This window comes from Gouania willdenowi, chromosome 15 (assembly GCF_900634775.1).
Source record: "Gouania willdenowi chromosome 15, fGouWil2.1, whole genome shotgun sequence".
NCBI classification, from domain to species: Eukaryota; Metazoa; Chordata; class Actinopteri; order Blenniiformes; family Gobiesocidae; genus Gouania; species Gouania willdenowi.
Window position 1 is genome coordinate 2,384,777 of NC_041058.1, and position 22,008 is coordinate 2,406,784.

The 22,008-nt window shown below is 37.4% G+C and overlaps 1 protein-coding gene across 2 annotated transcripts in view; it reads left to right on the forward strand.

Annotated features, from left to right (window-relative positions):
• The window catches only part of LOC114476441 (uncharacterized), a 75,276-nt gene extending 53,977 nt beyond the window's left edge, over nucleotides 1-21,299 (forward strand). Inside the window, exons 2-5 of one of the 2 annotated variants that reach the window (XM_028467945.1) lie at nucleotides 9,709-9,813; nucleotides 13,288-13,427; nucleotides 15,632-15,738; nucleotides 17,386-21,299. In XM_028467945.1, the coding sequence (XP_028323746.1) occupies nucleotides 9,709-9,813; nucleotides 13,288-13,427; nucleotides 15,632-15,738; nucleotides 17,386-21,101 (4,068 nt within the window). In that variant the 3' untranslated portion in view covers nucleotides 21,102-21,299. The remainder of the gene's footprint in view (nucleotides 1-9,708; nucleotides 9,814-13,287; nucleotides 13,428-15,631; nucleotides 15,739-17,385) is intronic. The other variant, XM_028467946.1, reaches the window with a different exon arrangement.
• Nucleotides 21,300-22,008: the final 709 nt, after the last annotated feature.

Genomic DNA, 22,008 nt, shown 5'->3' on the forward strand with positions numbered 1-22,008 from the left:
TCCGTTAGATCCAGAGTCTCTAACTTACTCAACACCAAGAATCAAACCCATGACGTTCTGGCCAAATGGCAGCAATGTATCCCCAAAATCAGCCCCAATGGAACCAGAGCTGAGCTTGATCATTACCTTTTAAAGGGAGCAGAACGCTGTGCTAGGCTGTAGCCAGAGTAGCAGCAACCACAGCGTTCTCCATTACCTGCTGCCTTTAATCTTTCCTTTAATCAGCTTATCTCCCATTACGGCCACTGTTATTTTTAAAGACCCACTTATGTCTACATGAGTCCGTCTATTCACAAGCTGTGTGTGTGTGTGTGTGTGTGTGTGGGTGTGTGGGTGTGTGGAGGGGGGGGGGTTACTTTGTTCTTGACCCGTAGCCAATTTTCTGCAGAACTTACAAGAGACAATATTTGCTGAGCTAATAGAGGTTTTAAGCTACTCGGCGTTTCAGCTCTCATGAAGGAAAGTGAGGGAGTAGAACTCAACTTTTTTTTTTTAATAAAGTCTCTCCACAAGCAAAGAACAGTGTTGTGTTTTAGGGTCAGCCATTGTTTTTTTTTATTTTTAACTATAATCCTGATGCTTCAGAGGCGGAGTCTGGACGTCCCCACAGGCACAGCTAAATTATAAAGTCCAGATGGCCTGAACACACTAATATAATGTAATTTAATATAATGTAATATAATTTCATATGCTTCTCTTTGCAACAGGCTTATTACTGTTTACTTGGGTAATTTACCAATGAGAGAGAACTGCAGCACATGCACCAATAAGGCCCAACATCAGCTGATCAACTAATATTAGTATTCCTATTGATCTCTATTTGACGGTGAGCATGTTGTCTTTTTAGTTAATGTGATACAACCACAATAAATGGACAGTTTGAACATATTTCAATATCAAGATTTGGAAAAACGGATGAAGTGGTTTGATCCAATATTCTGTAAATTGATCACTGTTGTTTAATCCAGGGGTTGTTAACCTTGGGGTCAGGACCCCATTTGGCATTGCAAGACTCTGGTAGGGGGTCACCAGATGCCTTCAAGAAACTAAAAATACGTCTATATATTTTTTTTAACAATTTGAGCCCATTTTTGCTTATTTTTACCCGTTTTCTGCAACTACACCAAACTTGTCATATTTAAACCTATTTTCATCGCTTTTTCTTGCCATATTTTTGCCCATTTCTGCCACTTTTCTGCACATTTTTTTCCACTTTCAAGACATTTTTGGCACTTATAAACCCTTTACACCACTTTTCCACCTAATGTTAAATATGTTGACCCATTATTGTCACTTTTAAACTTTTTTCACCATATTTCATGCTTATTTTTGCCAGTTTAACAACATTCACCATTTGCCATGTCCATTATTTTTACCAGTTTAAACTAATTGTTCCAATATTGACACTTTGAACCCTTTTTACCACTTTTCTGTCCTTTTTGTGTAATTTACGACTATATACTATGGAGCAAATAATACTAAATTTGCTGGATAACAGAGAATATTATTCAGATAAATAAAAATGGTTGAGAATCACTGATTTAACTTACTGTTCTGTTTTTTCCTATTTAGTTTTAGTTTAATTTTTTTTACATTCTTAACTTTTTTTCCTTTTTTTTTTAAACATTCACATTATCTAGTTATAGGAGCTCAAAAAAAGTAGTAGGCTGATGGAGCTTAATTTACATATTTTATTATTGCTTTTTAAATTGTGCTACTGATGAATTTTATAATGTGTCTTCAAGTTTTTCATGTTGCTCTGTTAGACTTTATTATTTTATAATCTCCATCTGAATATTTCACTTTTACAATGTTTTATAAATAACAAAGTTCCTGCTAAAAAAAAAGATATATTTGCTCCACTGCTCACTCCCTTGATTATTTTCCTTTTCATTTAAACCGTTAATGTCCCAGACGGGAGTTGTTTGTATCACAAAAACTCTTTGTTTTATAGTGCGTTTTATTATAAATCCTGTTTGGAAGCAAACAAGGACAGAGAATTAAGAAATTAAAAGCATTTCTGGAGCCAATCGCTCCACAAAGTCCCATTAAAAGTTGATTGTCAATGTAGGAAAAAAAGTGCCATTCTTATGCAGATGAGAAGCTGTAGGGTTACAGCCGCAAATTAAGTAATTAAAACACAGTGGTAATAAAGTAAACCTCATATTCTTTTACTTTTTAAATGTTACCCAGAAGGCTCACAGTCAGTTTTCACAGCTTAGCGCGCTAACCTCGTTAGCTTCATCTTCTCCAGCTCCTTATTCTGTTTTTGGTCATTGTTGCAACGAAACAACATTTAAAGGAATCCCTCACAGTTTTTACAAATGTGGCTGAAAATCTTTAAAATGTACTTATTAGTAGATCTATGCTTAACAAAACACATTATAATGCACCATATTCATTTTATTAACTTTTAAAAATGGGACCAATTTACATTTTAGGGCCTCCATCTTGAAATCATGTGATTGATGATGTCACACGGCCCCACTGCCTGTAAACATCCCATTGTTTTCTATTGGAGTGAAGCATTCAACCTGATTTTTAGATTATTTAACAGCTTTTTAGATTATTTAACAGCTTTTTAGATCATTTAGTAGTTTTTTTAGGTCATTTAGCAGCTTTTTAGATTATTTAACAGCTTTTTAGATCATTTAGCAGTTTTTTTTAGGTCATTTAGCAGCTTTTTTCAGTCAAAATGACAATTTGTGCTGCTTTTGGTTGCTCTAAAAAAACAGGAAAAGTAAAAGATGTAAATGTAAACCTCTTGTTTACAAAAAGAGAAGAAAAACAGTTGTGACAGGAGAAAATCTGTGACCGCAGGGGGCGACGGTTCCAACTCTGAGGTTTGGTAGTAGACAATGATGCAGAGAAGAAGAGCTCTCCTAAGGGACCTTTACTCTCCCTTAAACAGTGCGCTGACACGCTCTGGTGGCTGAAGTTTGCGAGTACTCACAGACTGAGAATGGAAGTCCTTTGGGTGGGAGTCTTTCGACTGTAACATCAGCCACCACAGTGTCAGAGTAAAGGGTTCTTAGGAGAGCTCTTCTTCTCTGCTTCATTGTCTAAACGCAGGCCAGGGGGCCAAATCCGGCCCTATAGAGCATCAAATTCAGCCTGCAGAAGAAAGTAAAAATGACAATTATTGTGTAAATCCAGTTGTAAATATCTCAAATTCACAAATTTAATAAAACTGGACAATATGTTTTGGGGCTTGCATTTTTCCTTTGTTTATTTCACATAAACGCAGTAATTTTTAATCGCAAATTGTGGAAAGAACTCACAATTTTTCACAAAGAATTGCACAAATTTCTCTATATTACACAAAAATTGTCTTTTAAGTGAACTAAACTAATATTGAAAACCAGGGCACAATAATGTAAAATTGCTCTTTTTTCCCCACCTAAAATCTGTGGCCCATTCGAGATCAAACTGGTCCGTATTTGGCCCCTGAACTAAAATAAGTTTTACACCCCTGAGTTAGAACAACCAAAAGCAGCACAAGTTGTAATTTTGACTGAAAAAAAGCTGTTAAATGATCTAAAAATCAGGCTGAATGTTTCACTCCAATAGAAAACAATGGGATGTTTACAGGCAGTGGGGCCGTGTGACATCATCAGTCACGTGACTTCAAGATGGAGGAACACAGGCTCTAAAACTGTAAAGTAATCCTATTTTTAAGACATTTACATGAATATGGTGCAAAAATAATGTGTTTGTTAGACATAGATCTACTAATTAGTACATTTCAAAGGTTTTAGGCCACATTTGTAAAAACACTAGAGGAGGAGCGACGCCCTGCAGCTCCGTCTCCTCCTGAGATCTTGACCTTGTTGGCAAATGTCAGGGCAACAAAAGAAATCATTAAGTGACACCACGGGCAGCAGAAAGAAAAAGCCTTGTCCAATTTTGTCCTCCTCCCATTCGCCTGAAACCTGATGAAAAAACGTCTATCTACATTCCAGCTGTGGTTCGTCATTAGTGTTAAGAATGTTCTATAAAAGTGAAAAAAAGAGAGAAAGCGTAACCCTGAGGGAGGAGGCGGGGTGAGATCTGTCAGCAGAAAGTCATTTACAGACGGGCTTCAGTGCACTACACTCCTCACACTGATCAACCGCTCACAGAACATCCAAAATCAAATTAGTTACAGTCGACAGCTTTGTTTCTGCAACGCACGTCCAGACGCTGAGCAGAGCGTGCGATCCAAAAAACTAAGATTATTTGATGCTTTTTTTTGCCTACCTTTTATCATTTTTTCCCCCGATTGATTGGAAGTGAGAATTGAAAGCAGGGGGAGTCAAGAGGAAACACGCGTTCCTAATTGACTGTTGATGCTCAACAAGACAGAAACGCTGAACTGTGCAGCTCAGAGACGCGTTTAGGCTCAACATCTGCAGTATTATATTTATATACTGGGATCTGACAGCAGTGGGCAGCAGGAGAAACAGCATTTATGTTTCTATTCTTTGCTTTTTTATTTTAGTTCACATTTAATAGAATCCATTTTTAGAAACAAGGTGACATTCATTCAACCCGTGGGAACAACGGAAGAAAAATCTTGCCGTTGAATTTTTTTGTGTTGATTTCTTGCCACTTTGTATTTATTAATTTCCACACGATATTAACAGAAATTTGTAGAAAATAAAAAAACATGATGGGAGTGTGACAGAAGCCCAAAAGAAGGACTTATCTTTAAAGCCACACCCCTAAAATTTAACATATGATAGAAGTAGTAAGATGGTTGACAATCACATATATGAACATAGAGACATTTACATCACATTGGACATCATTTACAGTAGGAAAAACAAGTTTATATACAGTATATATATCTACATATCGCTACATTGCTAATTAATGATCAAAATTATACATTACTATTGCATTAATTCATAATTAAGGTAAATATTTAGAGTACAATATATCAAACCCAAGAAACCTTGAGCAATTTATTCATTTTCAATAAACATTTTTATTGTATATATAATATATTTGCTGGATATATTTCTTATATCCAGCAAATATCATAAAATTAAATTGTGTGTTTGTTTTTTTTTACATTCAAAGATAATCTATTAGCTTAAAACCAAGAACAATACTGTATTATATCTTTATTTAGAATTTTTAGGAGAGTGGTCAGAGCTTTGTCAGAGATAAACAGATTGGTGTCGTCTGCAAACAGAAGAACAGGAACTGCAGATTTAATGATATTAATAAGTAACTTTCAAGCTAAACCAACAACTTTCACATATTTACACATGTGTAAAAACGTGTACATTTTTTAAAATTTTATGACCTTTTTCCCACAGTGGACAACTAGAGAGTTTCACTGAAAAACAGCAATGCTGGGATAATGAAATCTATTATATTTGTATTTATTTGTTAAATTAACTAGTTTTTAAAATAGAAAATACATTGAAAGACTTTACTACCAACTAAGTCTTTTGCTGAAATGAACGTTTTGCTGGTTTGTCTCATTTTATTGTAATTCATCATGTGTCATTAAAAAAGTCAGGATGTCCTCGCGGTTGTTTTGGATTCTCGTAACGCTTATGAAATCTCTGCAGGAAAGACGGACGCTCCAAACCTCCTTAGAATTCCTTTGTTGTTTCACGTCTAATGTGGCAACAATATTTTTCTCAAGTATAATGCTAAGAAATGTCTGTCCTCACTAACGCGCCATGTTTTCTCAGAGGCCAGTGGTCATGTGACCAGTTACGTCACGTTCTGTGACGCTTAATTGCGGAAAAAGTATTTTTATGAGCTTTTATGAAACATTTAAATATCAAAACACTTGAAAAATATCTTCGTTAACACGTAAAAACTTTTTAAGCAATACTTGAAATTCAGGCGTTCTATTTGGCTTTTGCACATTGGTAATGGAAACACAGCTCATAAAGCCCATCTGGAATAATTACTGTAAAACAAATAGTATGTGACGTTAGGTAATGCAAAGTGTACTTCTTAAATTGTTGGGTGTGCTGTAGAATAACCCTCACAAATTGTAAATACAATAAAAACATGGTGCTGATTAACACAATAACTCCAAAGTTAGCTAAAGGTTCTTAACAGCATTCCTGACTCTGTACAAACTATTTCCAAACGCACACACACACACACAGGGAGCAGCCACGCCTTTATTAGTAAAGCAGGTTTAATCAAGATGATTAGCTTCACCTGAGACAGAGAGGGAGGAAAGATGATCCACACACACTGATGAGTATTTAGACACAGCATGAGAAGGAAAAGTGACAACACAACTATTAAATTAATACATTTACTGAGAAAAATCATGGAACCCACAGAAACACATTTAAACTAGTTTCCATAAACCAAATAAACCCAATAAAGGAACAAAACTCACTATCTAACGTGTGAGAAACCAGGTTAATACATTAATAAACATCACATCCAATGTTACTGTGGTTCATTCTGAACAGTCACATACTCAGTAACTCCTACACAAGCAATTCATTTAGATTTCAAAATAAAAGCAGTCGGAAAAGATGGAAAGCCTAAACTTAAGAGTTGGTTCATAAAACGTCACTTATTACATTTTTTTCATTACCTTTCAAAACAAAAGCCTGTAGAGGAACTGTAAATATTCAAATGAAGCTTTTCTTAATTTGCAACACTGTGTGAAGAGCATCACAAAACAAGTAAAAACATACATTTCCTGTGTTTGTTTCAAACTAAAAGTCTACAGACACTCCTACAAAAGCAATTTATTTACTTCAATACATTTCAATGCATTTTGATTTCAAAATAAAAGCAGTTAGAAGAGAACGAAAGCCTAAACTTAAAAGTTGCTTAGTAAAATGTCACTTTGTTTATTGTCTTTTTTTCATTGCCTGTCAAAATAAAAGCATGTCCAACAGCCGTAAACATTTGATTTAAAGTTTTTTTTTTAATTTATTTTTTTATTTGCAACATTGTCTGAATAAATGAAACCTTAACATATTATTAAAAAAGAAGACTTGCTGGAACTATTACGCGGAAGTCAAGGACACATCAAAGCGATCAGCAGACGCCTCTGAAGAAGACTGGCAGTTGACAGTCAAAACATGACACAAATTTATGGAAAAAAAGTTGAAACCTTAACATATTGTGCTACGGGTTGGGATGCATCACAGAACAAGTAAAAACATCTATTTCCTGTGTTTGTTTCAAATTAAAAGTCTACCATCTCCCCCAAAAACACAAACACGCACACGAGCAAAAGTTTTTGAATCAAACTTTTCCTTTTCTTTGACTTCTGGCATTTCTTCCCACATAACTGTGTGTTATTGCATGGGTTGTTTTGTTTTTGTTGCAAAGCGCAGTAATAAACGTCTGTAAATGTGATGTGTTTTAATTAGACTTCACTGCAGTCATCCATGTTTAATGGTCATCCAGAGCCATCTTCTTCTGGCTAATGCAACCCAACGACATCTTTAACGACATAATGCAAACCAATCCCGCCTTTGATTAAATAATGCAAATGCAATGTTTCATTGTCTAATGGAATAATGCAACATAAATTTGTTGCCTAACTGAATTATGGGGGATGTAGTAAATCCCTGAGCCCACGAGCTAATGCCCAACGTAATGGTTAAAGACGGCGGTCGATGTGGGAATCGAACGCTGCGCTTTTTCACCGTCGCCCCGTCTGCCCTCGTCTGTCCTTTGTCACTCTTTCTTTGATTTTTTAACCTCTTCTTTAATTTTTGAAGAAAAAAAAAAACCGAGTCGTTAAAAACATCTCCCAGTGAGGAGAGCAGCAGTGAAGGTCGTGTCAAAGATTGAATTTTCACGACTTTTAAAGATAAATCAATCTTCCATTAATGCTGTGTGGGAGTCTGGGCATTCGTGTGTGTGCCTGTGTGTGTGTGTGTGTGTGTGTGTGTGTGTGTGTGTGTGTGCCTGTGTGTGTGTGTGTGTGTGTGTGTGTGTGTGTGTGCATCTTGGACTCTCAAATTCCTAATCAATAGCTGTGATTTAAAGTCCCATTAGCCATCGGAAGCTATAGAGACAGCATCGCTCTGAATGACTCAGTGAACAATGACACACACACACACACACACACACACACACTGGCCCATATATGACAGATAATGAATTAATATCTTGAGTATGATGAATACACTTTGCTATAAATGCGTTTCTACTCCCTGGGCTTTCTCTCGATGTGTTCCGTGTCAGACTCTGAGACAAGGTCGTGATTTATAACGATAGGAGAGTGCCACTTGTCAGACTTTATTCCAGCGCTCATTCTTCCTATTTACGCTCTTCATTCTTCATCTCTTTTGGACGATTGAGCTGCTCCAATGTCTGTTGGAATATGAGGAAAGTTTGGAGGATTGCAACTATGCCAAAGGGAGTGATTAGTAATTCATGTTTTATCTTTTATTATGATCAATGTTTATCATCCACTCATGGTCTCCTCTCTCTGTTTCATCATCTGTGCCTTGTATAGTTTGTGTGTGTGGTTTAGTCCCGTCTGTGTTGTGGTTGTTGTTAAACAGGCGCTTTAGAAAGTAAATAAATACAATATTAAAGCTAAAAAACGACTATGCATCTGTTTACAGCACTCTACATCCCACAATGCAATGCACAAAACTTTTCCGACTTTGGCCTTGTTTGAAATATCATACTAACGTATTACACACATGGTTAGTATGTGTAGTGCGTTCACATGAGATATACGAAAAGTGAGAAATACCCGGAATAGAGTGGACATTTTAGGAGAAAAACCTCTGTTATTTATCAGACCAAATGGACTCATGACTCAGCAAAACCTCTGTCAGAGGAAACGGCCTCAGGCTTCAAAATAAAAGTCATCAGACTTGACAGCCCCAGGCCGTAGAACACGACATGACGTTTTATTTTGAAGGAACCTGAAGTCATTTGTTCCTTTTATTTTTTTAAAGTTAAGATATACATTATCAACATATTATTTGATTAATAAATTCATAATGAAATCAAACATTGATAAATCTTAACCTTTAAAAATAAATAGAAAATAACAGCTTACAACTTTACTCTCGTATCTGAAGCGGCACATATTGATGACGTCATGTGTGTTTTCGATTGATTCGAAAGCCGTTGAGTCTGATGACTTTTATTTTGAAGCCTGACAGAGATTTTGCTGAGTCATGAGTATGTTTGGTCTGATAAATGACAGATTTTCCTGATACCTCACTCTGAGACCTGAGGATGCCCTAAAATGTGCACCGGACAGGATGTATAGTATATTAGGACATTTTTAAGTGTGCACGGTGGTCATACTCAACCGTCCCATGATGCATTGCGAGCAGAATGTAAAATGGTCCTGGGACCGACTTCAAGCAAAAAAATCAAACATCCCCTTTTCAATATAAAAGCATCTTTTCTTGTCTTCCATTACTTTTTTTTTTGAACACTTAGGGCTCTTGTTTTGAAGTTAACAGGAAGTTTTGTCAGAAGCATCATCTCCGAAAGTCTCAGAAATGTGTGAATTTAATGTGTCTATGTAAGTTTTATGGATCAAATGAGCACATGTTGATGTAGAATCAACAAAGATATTTAGCCTGTAGATTCCAAATGCATCTTGGGAAACTTGGAAGTATACTTCAGTGGGAACGCTCCCCATCCATAGTACAGATTGTGCTATATGTTTTTATCTCGTTAAACATTATGTGTAATGATGGTAATTTTCTCGTATTAATATTGGTAAACTGTCTCTATGTACAGGAAGAGGCCGACTGCAGGTTTTACTGTGAACTCTGTGACAAGCAGTACGTGAGACACCAGCAGTACGAGAACCACATCAACTCCTACGACCACCATCACAAGCAGGTGAGTCACTGAGGGGGTCTGCTCTAGAGAAGGGTTCAGCTGCAGCCGCAGGCCCTGAACGTGAAGGAAGGAAGTGGAACTTCCAAATATGGTCATTAAGTAGCACATGTGCTAACCCAGCAATGTTAGCAGCTACAATTAGCATATTCATCAATGTTTGAATAAAGAGAAACTATAAACAAACTCTACTCGTCGTTTACCGATGTAATGAGACCCTAACCTTAAAACAGTTACTTTCAGGAACATTTATTTATGATTTTCTTTCTTAGGCTATTGACTCTCCAAAGGAGGGGTGTTACGCTGCAAACGCTTTATTTACGTTGTTGCAAACGCTTTATTTCCGCGTGTTACGCTGCAAACGCTTTATTTCCGTTGTTGCAAACGCTTTATTTCCGCGTGTTATGCTAGCACTTTATTTCCGTGTGTTACGCTACAAACGCTTCATTTTTGTTGTTGCAAACACTATTTCCGTGTGTTACACTACAAACGCTTTATTTCTACGTGTTACGCTGCGAATACTTTATTTGCGTTGTTGTAAATGCTTCATTTCCACATGTTTCACTGCAAACTTTTCATTTCCATTGTTGCCATTTCCATTGTCGCAGCCACAATGACCATATTTGGAGGTTCAACTTCCTTCATCTTCCTTCACATTGGCCTGTAGGTCTGTAGCTGAATACACTTGCTGCTTTATCCCTTTAATTCCTTCCCTATGTCCCTCCATCCCTCCCTCTTTCCCTCTCCATCCATACACACCAAGGTCACAGGTTCATTACATCCACACACCAAGGTCGACAAATACCACCAACACCCCATCATTCGCACACTTTGAGCCGCCGCCGCCGCACACTTGACTCGTGATTGACTTTGTGACACGAGGCACAACTGAGAGTCATACTTTCCTCCTGGAATAATGCTGCCAGCAATAAGGGATTAGTGGGATTAGTAGATGGATTAAAGTATAAGCTTTCATATTAATCAATTAAAACTCGACTCGTGTTTTTATTAAGTGTAACTGGAGCTAAACCAAGTTTTACTTTAAAACCAGAATAAGCAGTCAAAAATATAAACACCAGCCTGAAAACAATGGACTCATTTTATAACTTAATCAACAAAGAAACTGATGTGCTAGTGTTTTGAAAATAATCTGGAAAGTATTTATTTTTTATTCTCTAATACAGGGGTTCTCAACCTTAGGGTCAAGGCTTCATTTGGGGTCACCAGTGAACAATTTGAGTGCATTTTTGCTTATTTTTACAATTTTTCTACAAATTACACCAAATTTGCCATATTTTAACCTGTTTTCATCACTTTTTCTTGCCATATTTTTGCTCATTTTAATGTATTTTAGCTACATCACTCCCATTTCTGCCACTTCATCAAATTTCAATGCCTTTTCTGCACATTTTTTTAGACTTTCAAGACACATAAACCATTTCCACCACTTTTCCACCTAATGTCACATGTTTACCCATTAATGTCACGATTAACCTCTTTTCACCATATTTCATACTAATTTTTTGCCAATTGAACCACATTCACAGTTTGTCATGCCCTTTATTTGCCAGTTTAAACTAAGTATTCCAATTTTGACCCTTTAAACCCCCCCTTTTTTTTAAAACCACTTTTCTGTCCATTTTTGCCTACTTTAATTAACCAATTTTCTGTGGTTGTTAAAATAACGTCACCACCTTTTCCACCATTTTCGGTCAATTTAACCATTTTATTTCTGATTGAAACAAGGATTTACATCTTTAAGATGATTATATATATTGTGGCACAACTAATAATAAACATCCTGGATAACAGATTGATATAAATAAATAAATAAATGTGGTTATCACAGATTCATAGAACAATGGACCATCATTTCTTTATAGAAAAACTCTCACAGCCTCTATTTATACCTTTGCTATTAACTACAATTGTTAACATTCACTTTTCTATGTAAATGCAGTTTATAAATTGTAAATGCATTTTAAAAGAATCTGTTTTATACGTTGTCCAGTTGATGATATTTAGATTAATTTGATCTCAGCGGTGCAACAGTGGACCACGTGTTTGTTTATGACTAAATCGATAGGAAGATAGACGCGTACTGTATGCACTGTCAAGCATTTTAAACAAGAAAGGCAGCAGATCAATAACACTTGGGCTGCTGATCAAACAACTCACTGCAAACGTGTGCAAACAAAGAGGGTTCACTCCTTTCTACCTTCTCTAATCCTGTGTGTGAGGAAAAGGTGAAGATAACTCTGAGAACGTCATTAAACACCTTGGTATGGATTCTCATCATGGTTATTGTCTGTGCTTTGTAAGTGATGAGAGTCTGTTACTTTAGGTCTGGAAATATAAATGTAGAAAAACAAGTACATTAAAATATATTTCAAGTATTAAGCTTATCTTGCTTGTCTTGATGGTGATGATCTTAATGTCTTCATTAACTTGATAGGTAGGTATATAGGAAGGAAAAAGGATTGGTAGGTGAACTCTATATAATTTTGAATAATTTGATAGGTATAGGTAGGTAGGTAAGTACATTTATAGATAGGTAGCTACGTAGATAGGCCAATGATCTTGATATATTTTGGATAACTTATTAGGTAGGCGCATGGATAGGTAGGTATATAGATAAGTGCACATATGTACAGGTAAATAGGTAAATATGTATATGGATAGGTAGGTAGGTATGTAGGAAACTATGTGGATAGGAAGGTATGTATGTATGTGGATAGGTATGTATGTATATGGATTGGTAGGTACATGAATAGGTAGCTAGATAAGTAGGTATATGAGTAGGTAGTACGTACACAGATATATATGTATATGGATAGGTATGTAAGTATACATTTTGATAGATTGTAAGTAGGTGAGTATGTGTATGGATAGGTAGGTCGATGTATATGTCGATAGCTGATAGGTAAGTATGTAAATAGTATGTATATGGATAGGTATGTAAGTATTTATGTTTATAAGTAGGTATTGATAGGTAGGTATATGATAGGTAGGTATGTATGTAAATTCATAGGTACTTATATAATAGGTAAGTAAGTATGTACATGGATATGTAGCTATAGGAATAGGTAGGTAATTGAGTATATTGATAAGTAGGTATATGATAGGTAGGTAAGTATGTATATGGATAAGTAGGTATATGATCGGTAGGTAGGTTTATGCACTGTACTTGTTAACTTTTAAAGTCCAAACCAAATGTGGTGCATTCCAGTTTCTAATAAAGAGCTTTTTTCATGTTTAAACCATAAAATCTACTGATGACATCATCAACCAAACATCAGCTGATTGGACTCATTTATCTGAAACATTCCACAGAATCCTGGATGGAATTAACCAGTCTAAGCTTTCCTATGGAAGCATGAGTTATCATCCACAGACGCACTGATTAAAAAAAAAAAAAAAAATCGTTTTTTGTGTGTGCGCGCGTGTGTGTGTGTGTGTGTGTGTGTGTGTGTGTAGCGTCTGAAGGAGCTGAAGCAGAGGGAGTTCTACAGAGCGTTGTCGTGCAGGAGGAACAGGAGGAGGCGTGAGGAGCGACGTGAGGAGCGAGGAGCGTTGAAGAGTCTCCATCAGAACAATTACAAGAGGACAGGAGAATGGTGAGTTATTATATCAACCATTTACACCATGTTCTCTGCTTTCATCTTAACTACTTTTATTGCCTGATGATAATTGCACCCCAGGGTCAGAACATCATATTGGAATATGTTTTATTGTGAAATCATTTAAAAGTTCATTTCTACTGCTTTTTACTATGAGTTCATTTCTGTGTCTGTGATGATGATGATGATGATGATGATGATGATGATGATGATGATGATGATGATGATGATTGGACTTTTGGACTGTGTGATAGAAAGAAAATCAAGAAAAGTTAAAAAGTAAATAAATGTCACTAAATAGCTGAATAAAAACCAAATAAAAATAAATCAAGCAATGACTTAATTAATTAAATCAATTCAATGAATACATTAATAATAAAAAATAAAACAAAAACAAAAAGGATCAAATAATATATATATATATATATATATATATATAAATATAAAATAAGTAATAAATAAATAATACTGTTAAATAGCTAAATAATAATAATAATAATAATAATAATAATAATAATAAATCAAGAAATGACTCAATTAATTAATTAATTAAATTAATTGAATGAATAAGTGATATATGAATAAAACAATTAATAAATATGGAAACAAATGATTGTGTGATACTTTGAAAAAACTAAACAAAAACAAAATAAATAAATAATTAACCTTGAAAAAACAATAAATTTTTTCAAACAGGACCAAAATTATAAATCTTTTTTTAAAAAAATCAAGCAATGAATACATTAAAAAGTAAAATAAATAAAAAAAATTAACTGGTGAAATAGAAAATAAAAATGAATAAATATAATACATTTATTTTTCTATACTTTTAAGTAATTTTGAAGATCAAATTAATAATTAACTAAATACAGTTCTTTTCAAGTTTATTTAACATAGTTTGATATGAATACAAATACAAAATAATTAAAATTATTCTGTTTGCATAAAGAAAACAATATAAACAATGACAATGTAACTAAGTTGTAACATTAAATTAATGTTTCTTAATTTCTTAAATGCATTTAATAAATTGGAGTTTTGTGGCAGACAGTCACTTAAAACCCTTTTACTGCAGATTTACAGAGATACTTTAAATCTCTTCCTTGTCCTTTTATTTCATCCTATCAGAAACGATCAATGTGTCCGACATGGATCATTGATTATGGAACATTTTCCTACTTTTTCAGTTGGTCGTGATTTTCAGCTTCAATAGTGCTGGAAAAATGTGCACAAATGTAAATAGGAAACATCTGGGACGTGGACGTGGGCTGACAAACACTGCTGCACTTATTCATGTGTGTTGAGACAAAGGACAAACAAACAAACAAACAAACAGACAAACAAACAAACAAACAAACAAACAAACAGTGAGGGTCACAATCTGAAGAGGTGGATTTGGCTGCTTCATGTGGAAAATAAGCCACGAGGCAGGTTCATCTGGCGAGCTACCAAACACACACACATTGACACATGAATGCACAATATGAGCTCAAAGCTGCAAGTCACAACCTGAGAACGCCCACTCACCCACAGTGTAGATCTACACTTAAAAAAATAGTCCCTCTGTAAGCCAATAAATACACCGAGACTTTATATTTACACGATTATAAGTTTCAAAGATTCAACCAACCGTGCCTCTCGACTACTGGAATAGTGTTTTTTAGCCTTTAAAAATGGAGTTTGCATGTTCTCTGACCTTGAATGGCAAAGCAGCTAATTAATTAATAATAATTAAAACAATAGAACAGCAGTGCACTTTAATATGTTGAGGTTTTATTTTTTCAGAAAATTGACTTTGACATTTGGTTTGATCTGCTGTCAATTATCTGAACTCAATTACAATTCAATTACACATTTACATTTTTTATTTTATTTTTTTATTATTTTTTTTTTCCTTTTTTTTTTCTTCACTTTTTTCCTTCTCCTTTTTTTCTTTTTTCTTTTCCAATATTTTGCATTTTTGTTTACATCCAGCTTTGTTTGTTCTATTTCATTCTTATGATCTTGTCCTTTCGGCTTCATTAACCTGGTTTTTTTTTTAACCATTATCTTCTCATTTCTACAAATTTCTGCCCTTTTTCCCCTTCATTCTCCATTTAACACATCTTCCAACACTCCCCTCACCTCTCACCTGTTTCTCCCTCACAGTACATGATTTACAGAACGTTTATATGTTTCTTCTCATCCCTCCATCTCCTCAGCGCTCCTGGTTCTGGTCCAATGTTCCGGTCCACCACTGTGGCCGTGGACCCAGCTGCTCAGTCCAGACCAGAGGCTCTGCGTCCAGGCGTCGCCACGCTGGGAACAAGTAAGACTGTGAAGACGGCATCGCTCATGATATTTAATGGATTAAAGAGACCGTGTAGAAATGTTGAGAAATCAATTTCGACGTCTGAGAATGAAACGTGAAACGCAGACTCATGAGAGGTTGAAGTCAGAAGAGTGACAACAGGAAGCCAGCAATTAAACAACAAATGAGAAACGGCTTCAGGGACTTGGTGACATTTGTAGCAGCAGAAATTCAAAGGATTTCAGTCAAACGTGTTGTACCAATGCCTTACGCAGAGAACCTGCAAAGCATGTAGACGCTATGTGTGAGAATAAATGAAATTAATAACAAGCTGTGCCAAAAGATTGTCTTTGTGAAAACAAAATCAAATCAATGTTGCTTTACATCAGCAGTAAGAACGCTAAAGCAGATTGTTTTCCCGCTAATGTTTGGGGTGCTATATGTAAAAACTAGGTCACTTTTTCATAGGTGACATATTTTGAACATTTAGTAATTTTTTCTTTCTTTTGAGAGAAAAATTTATGTAAAACAACATGTTCTATATCATTGCTAAAAGTGTGTACACATGAAAAATAAATGTAAATGTAAATGTTAAATGTAAATGTAAATGTAAATGTTAAACGTAAACGTAAATGTAAATGTTAAATGTAAATGTTAAATGTTAAATGTTAAATGTTAAATGTGAATGTTAAATGTAATTGTCAAATGTAAATGTTAAATGGCAAATGTAAATGTTCAATCTAAATCTAAATGTTAAATCTAAATGTTAAATTGGTTGCCAATTGTAAAGCTAAATGTTTAGAAATTATACAAAGTGGGCAGGTCAGCGCCCATTTAACATTTAGATTTAAATTTAATCTTTAGATTTTACATTTACATTTAACATTTACATTTAGATTTCTTTTTCATGTGTACACATTTTTAACAATGGTATAGCAAATGTTCTTTTTTTACATGAATTTATGTCTCAAATGAAAGTGACCAAGTTTCTACATTCATCACCCATAACTAATGTAGCTGTATATTGTTAATGTCAACAGTGGCATATTGCAACAGTGAAGGAAAAAGTTTATTTTAGTAAATTTAGAGAGTTTGATCCCACTGTGGGAGTATACACTTAGTCACACATAATGCTTGCATACAGAAGCAAAATATCATTGAACTTTAAACTCTTTCAGTAGACAGGTGATTGTTGAATTTCTAGTATTTGATGCTTAACATGAAACTGATTCTTGCAGTTTTCACATCCAGGAATGTGATTATAGCAGAAACTAGCTGTTTTATTTTTTAAAGCTGAAATAGCTTCCACAAGCATGAAACACTTTTTGGGTCATAACTCATCATTTATCAAACAAATGGAGTGATCGCTGGATGCTGTGCTAGAAATGACAAACACAGATATTAAACATCAGAATAAAGCCTGTTTTCACTCCTACACATATACATTGGGATTAAACAACAAAGGGGCAGCAGAGATGATTTAAAAGGATGAACAAACGCATACGAGTTGTATCATTCCTACAATCATAAAAATAAAAGCTTTGCCTGTATAGCTCCTATACATCCTTCTATGGCCTGGTTAGCATGCTAATCCTGTTGTATTTTACATGTAAATGTAACCCATGTTGGCCACGCTAATCCTTTTCTGTTCTCTCCTCTGTTTAGAGATCCAGCCTTTCCTTCCCCTGGACCACACACTGGAATCGAGACTCCTGAGCAACGCAGAGTGGGCGTACGGAAAAATGGATGCCAAGAGCACAACTACCACTAATCCCATTGCCGAGGCTCGCATTGTCAACAAGAACCGCTTGAACTGCAAACAGTTGACTGCCGCCGGTGGCTTTGTGAGCGACGATCAAGCAAAAACCATCAACTCTTCTAAAAACAGCCAAATGTCATGGACTGGTGGTTATTTAAACACTGTTATTCCCAACAATGACACATTAAGTGCCAGTAATGCTCATAGTAATGGCTCCGGACTGAACAAAATCATAGAAAACTCAACCACCGACTCCTTTAGCAACAGCAGGAAACCTCCCAATAAAGTTCGTCCCGTCTCATTTGCACTGCCTAAAAGAAGCTGCATTCTTCTCCATCAATCAGCTGCCATTTTCATACAAGCAGGGCGGGGCAAGGACTCGCCGGGAAAACAACATGATGCGATAGCCGAGGAAAGCGCCAAAAGTCTGAAGGAGAAACATCCTGATAAGCAGCTTAAATCTCCAATAACTGCAGACGTGGAAGTTGTAGATGTAGATGGGTGGGATAGTAAAAACCAGGGCGATATGGATTGCAACGCTGCAATCCGGCACTCAGAGGCTGGATCCATTATGTCTGTCGAGAGGGGAAATACAGAGCCCTGCGGGCACGGAGCCCAGGCTTCTTTAAATAACTGCAATGAGATCGGTGTTGAGGACTCAATTATCACGAGTGGAGCACAGTTCTCCTTATGTAAGGGAAATCAGACTGGAATCCCAGTCAGACAGGAAAGTGAAAGTGGAGCTCGTTCTTATTTAAACAGCGGGTTAGCAGAACCAACGTGCAGCAACATCTTGGAAGAAACGCACAATGCTGTGAACAAAGAGACTACGCAAAATGTGGTTGTGAATGACCCACTAAATGGTGTTTCTGACAATGTTTCAGCCCAATCTCAAGCAGTAGAACCATCATTGGATTCTGCTTCTGTGCACCCGGGTCGTCCCAAAGAACCCTTCTGTCCTGTCCTTAACCGTGATGGTAGCCGGGTCCTACTCTGGCCTACAGAGATGCTCTGCTACACCAAAACCTCTCCTATCATCTCCTACAGCATCAACCCACTACTGTATGACTTCAGGGCTCATAACAAGGCCAAAGAAGGGGTTGAGGCGAAGAAAGGTGGGTTGGAGGAAGCGAGAGAAAGAATAAAGCCATGTGTGATCAAACAGCCCGACTGCCAACAAAAGATTGGAGATACAGAGGAAGGAAGAGAGGTGAGAGTAGATGAAAGAAAAGAAGTGGATGAAATAGGAGAGGCAGGAAATCCGACTGAACTTGAGGCCTGTCGTAGTGACGGCGTTTTCCATGATGATAGCGCTTTAAAATTAGTTCCCCTTTCTAAGGAATGCCACCCCACACCTGCACCTGACCGTCAGATAGCATCCAGGAAGAGGAAGAGAAGGGGAGGTGTCAGGAGAGGAATAAGAAAGAGGGGGCGGAGAAGAAGAGGAAAAAAGACAGATAAAAAAGACTCAGAAAAGGGACGAAGGATAATAGGAGCTCTTTGTGTGAATCAGATGTTTGAAGGCAGAGCAGAGGAGAGGTTGAATAGAGAGGGCAGAGAAAAAGGGCTATTTAGTAATCTCGCAGCACATCGACTTGCAGGAAGGGGAGAAAAGAGGATGAGAGGAGAAAAGGAATGGATAAAAGGACATCTGGCAGAGCAAGAGAGGGCAAGCAGAAATGAGGAGAAGAGAGGGGAGCTATTAAGTAATTTTTCAGTGAATCGGTGTAATCGGTGTACCCAGCTGTGTGCGGAGGCGAAAAGGGAGGGATGCCTGCATCTGGCCCAGCAATCAGCTATCGGGTGGGACCCAGAGCTTAGAAAGCTCCTCAGTAGGGGTACTGCATGCAACTTAGTGATTAGCCCCAACCCTGGGACTGCTATAGAGATGCCACGCTGTCCTGCAATTACACACAACCTGCTTCAAAACGACAGCAAAGCCGAGGTGATAAACACAAAAGCAGGGAAGGACGGAGGGTCGGCGGATGACAGGGAGTGGAGGAATCCAAGGATGGAGGAGATAAGAGCTGCTGCTCAGAAGGTTAAGGAAAACATGTATAACCTAGCGATTAGTGATGTATCTTTTCCCTGTCGAGACACAGAAATCCATCTTGTACCCAGAGCTCAGAGTGAAGCAGCATGCCATCCAGCGATTAGACCCGTCCCTGCTCCCTTTAGAGAAACAGCGTGCACTCAAAGACAAACAATCCCCATGGGACACGACAACCCTGTGCCAAGTTTGACCCCATGCTGCTCTGAGGCAGATGTGAGGATCGGATCATCCTGTGCTGACACGCCACTCCCTGTCAGTAATGTAGAAGTATCTGAAAGAGCACAGAGGACAGAGAAACTACCAGGGGCAGGAATGGCACAAACGCAAAGATGGAAAAAAGGAAGACAGGCAACTAAAAGAGCTATCGGGATATTGAAGCAGCAGCAGAGACTGGAAGAAGCCTCGGAGGCGTTGACCTCTGACGCCAGCGTGGGTGAGACTTTTTGTAGTCGGGATCTTTCAGTGGCTCTGGAACTCAAAAGCAATGACATTCAGACATTTTTGGGAAACTGCAGCACTTTAGAGGACAAAGCACCTGACTGCGGAACAAAGCACTCACAGAACAAGGCTGAGAGAGTCTGTGACACCTGTAGTAGTAGCTCAAATGGCATCAGCCAGGTCAACTTTGGTCCTTTGGCAGGTGGAGAAAAGAAGGAGGAGAACCATCACACGTGTAACACAATCTGCAAGATGAATCAGGACAGAAATGAACGCAATGACTTGAACAATACAACAAATGTCATTGAGAGTTTAACCAGAGACAACGACAAAATACGTCAACGCACTGTCCATGTAGAATTGCACATGTGTGGCACAAAAGACACACGTGCCGACGCCGTGCTTGACGTCAAAGCACTCAGTGATTGTGTGCTACCTCACGAACACATCGATATACCACCCCGCGATGGATTTGATCAACACCTCAAGCTTGAGAACAACAAAACGGCCCAAAGCGAGTCAGATAAAACCAAACCACAGCAGCATCGAATCCCAGACACACGTGGTTGTGACGCAGTTGGCAGCAGTCAACGTGATGGGAGAATCAGAATGGATAAAGGGACTGATACGCATGGTAAAGAAGGAAAAGAGGAAGGAAGGTGCAGGAACTCAAGGGAGAAGCAGGAAGTGTGGGAGAGGCTGAGGAGGAAGGAGGGAGACATTGATTTTGATCAACTCTACCCAGAAAAGAGGCCTTGCTTTCCCCATCATCACCATCATCATCATCATCTCCCTACGCCATGCATCCCCCTCCACATCCTCCCACCACCATCAGCCTCCTCTTCTTTCTCCCTCCGTCACACCATCATCCGTCACCACCTCTCCATCCTGCCGCCTCCCTCTCATCTCCCCGTACCCTCATACCCTCACCTGTTCCACCTTGCTCCAGCACATGCACCTCCACCTCCTCCTCCTCCTCCTCTTCATCCTTCTTTCTACGCCTCTCCCCCCATCCCCCTCCTGGAAGCCCCCGGCCCATACCCGCTAACATTTCACCCAGTGCAGGGTCACCATCCCTCCCTCTACCCTCCTCCACATACTGCAGTTCTGCCCTTACAAGTATTATTCTAACATAGAGGAACTCTTTAGGAACGTCAGGCCAACGGTGTGCCAATCCCAGTCCTCCCAGTCCAGTTTGTTTCTGTGTCTTACAACAGTGGTTCTCAACCTTTTCAGCCCGCGACCCCCAAAATAAAGGTTCCAGAGAGCGGGGACCCCCACTGTACCTAAAGCTGGTTGAACACAGACATGAACATTGAACAGTCATGTGGAGACAGGACCATCTATAAGGGGGAATAAAGGGGAGAGATGTTTGGGGTCCATCCATAAAGTCAGTAAAATGATGGTCCATTGTTCTATGAATCTGTGATAACCACATTTATTTATTCATCTGAATAATATCCACTGTTATCCAGGAACGTTTATTATTATTATTATTATTATTATTATTATTATTATTATTATTATTAATATTAATATTATTATCATCTTAAAGATGGAAATCCTTGTTTTAATCACAAATAAAATGCATTAAAAGTGACCAAAAATGGTGGAAAAGGTGGTGAAATGGGATTTAAAGAAAACCCAAAACTACATTTTTTTAAAGTTGCACATTACAGTGGGCAAAAACGGACACAAAAAGTGGGGAAAATGGTTTAAACTAGCAAATAATTGTCATAATAAATTATGAATTTGGTTAAATTGGCAAAAATAAGCATGAAATACGGTGAAAAGACGTTAAAAATGACAATAATGGGTCAACATATGTGACATTAGGTGGGAAAAGTGGTGGAAAGGGTTTATGAGTGCCAAAAAGTGTCAGAAAAGGGAGTAATGTAGCAAAAATATATTAAAAGGATAAAAAAATATGGCAAGAAAAAATTATGAAAATATGGCAAGTTTGGTGTAGCTGCAGAAAAAGGGTAAAAATAAGCAAAAATGGGCTCAAATTGTTAAATAAATCTTCTGTTTCTTGAAC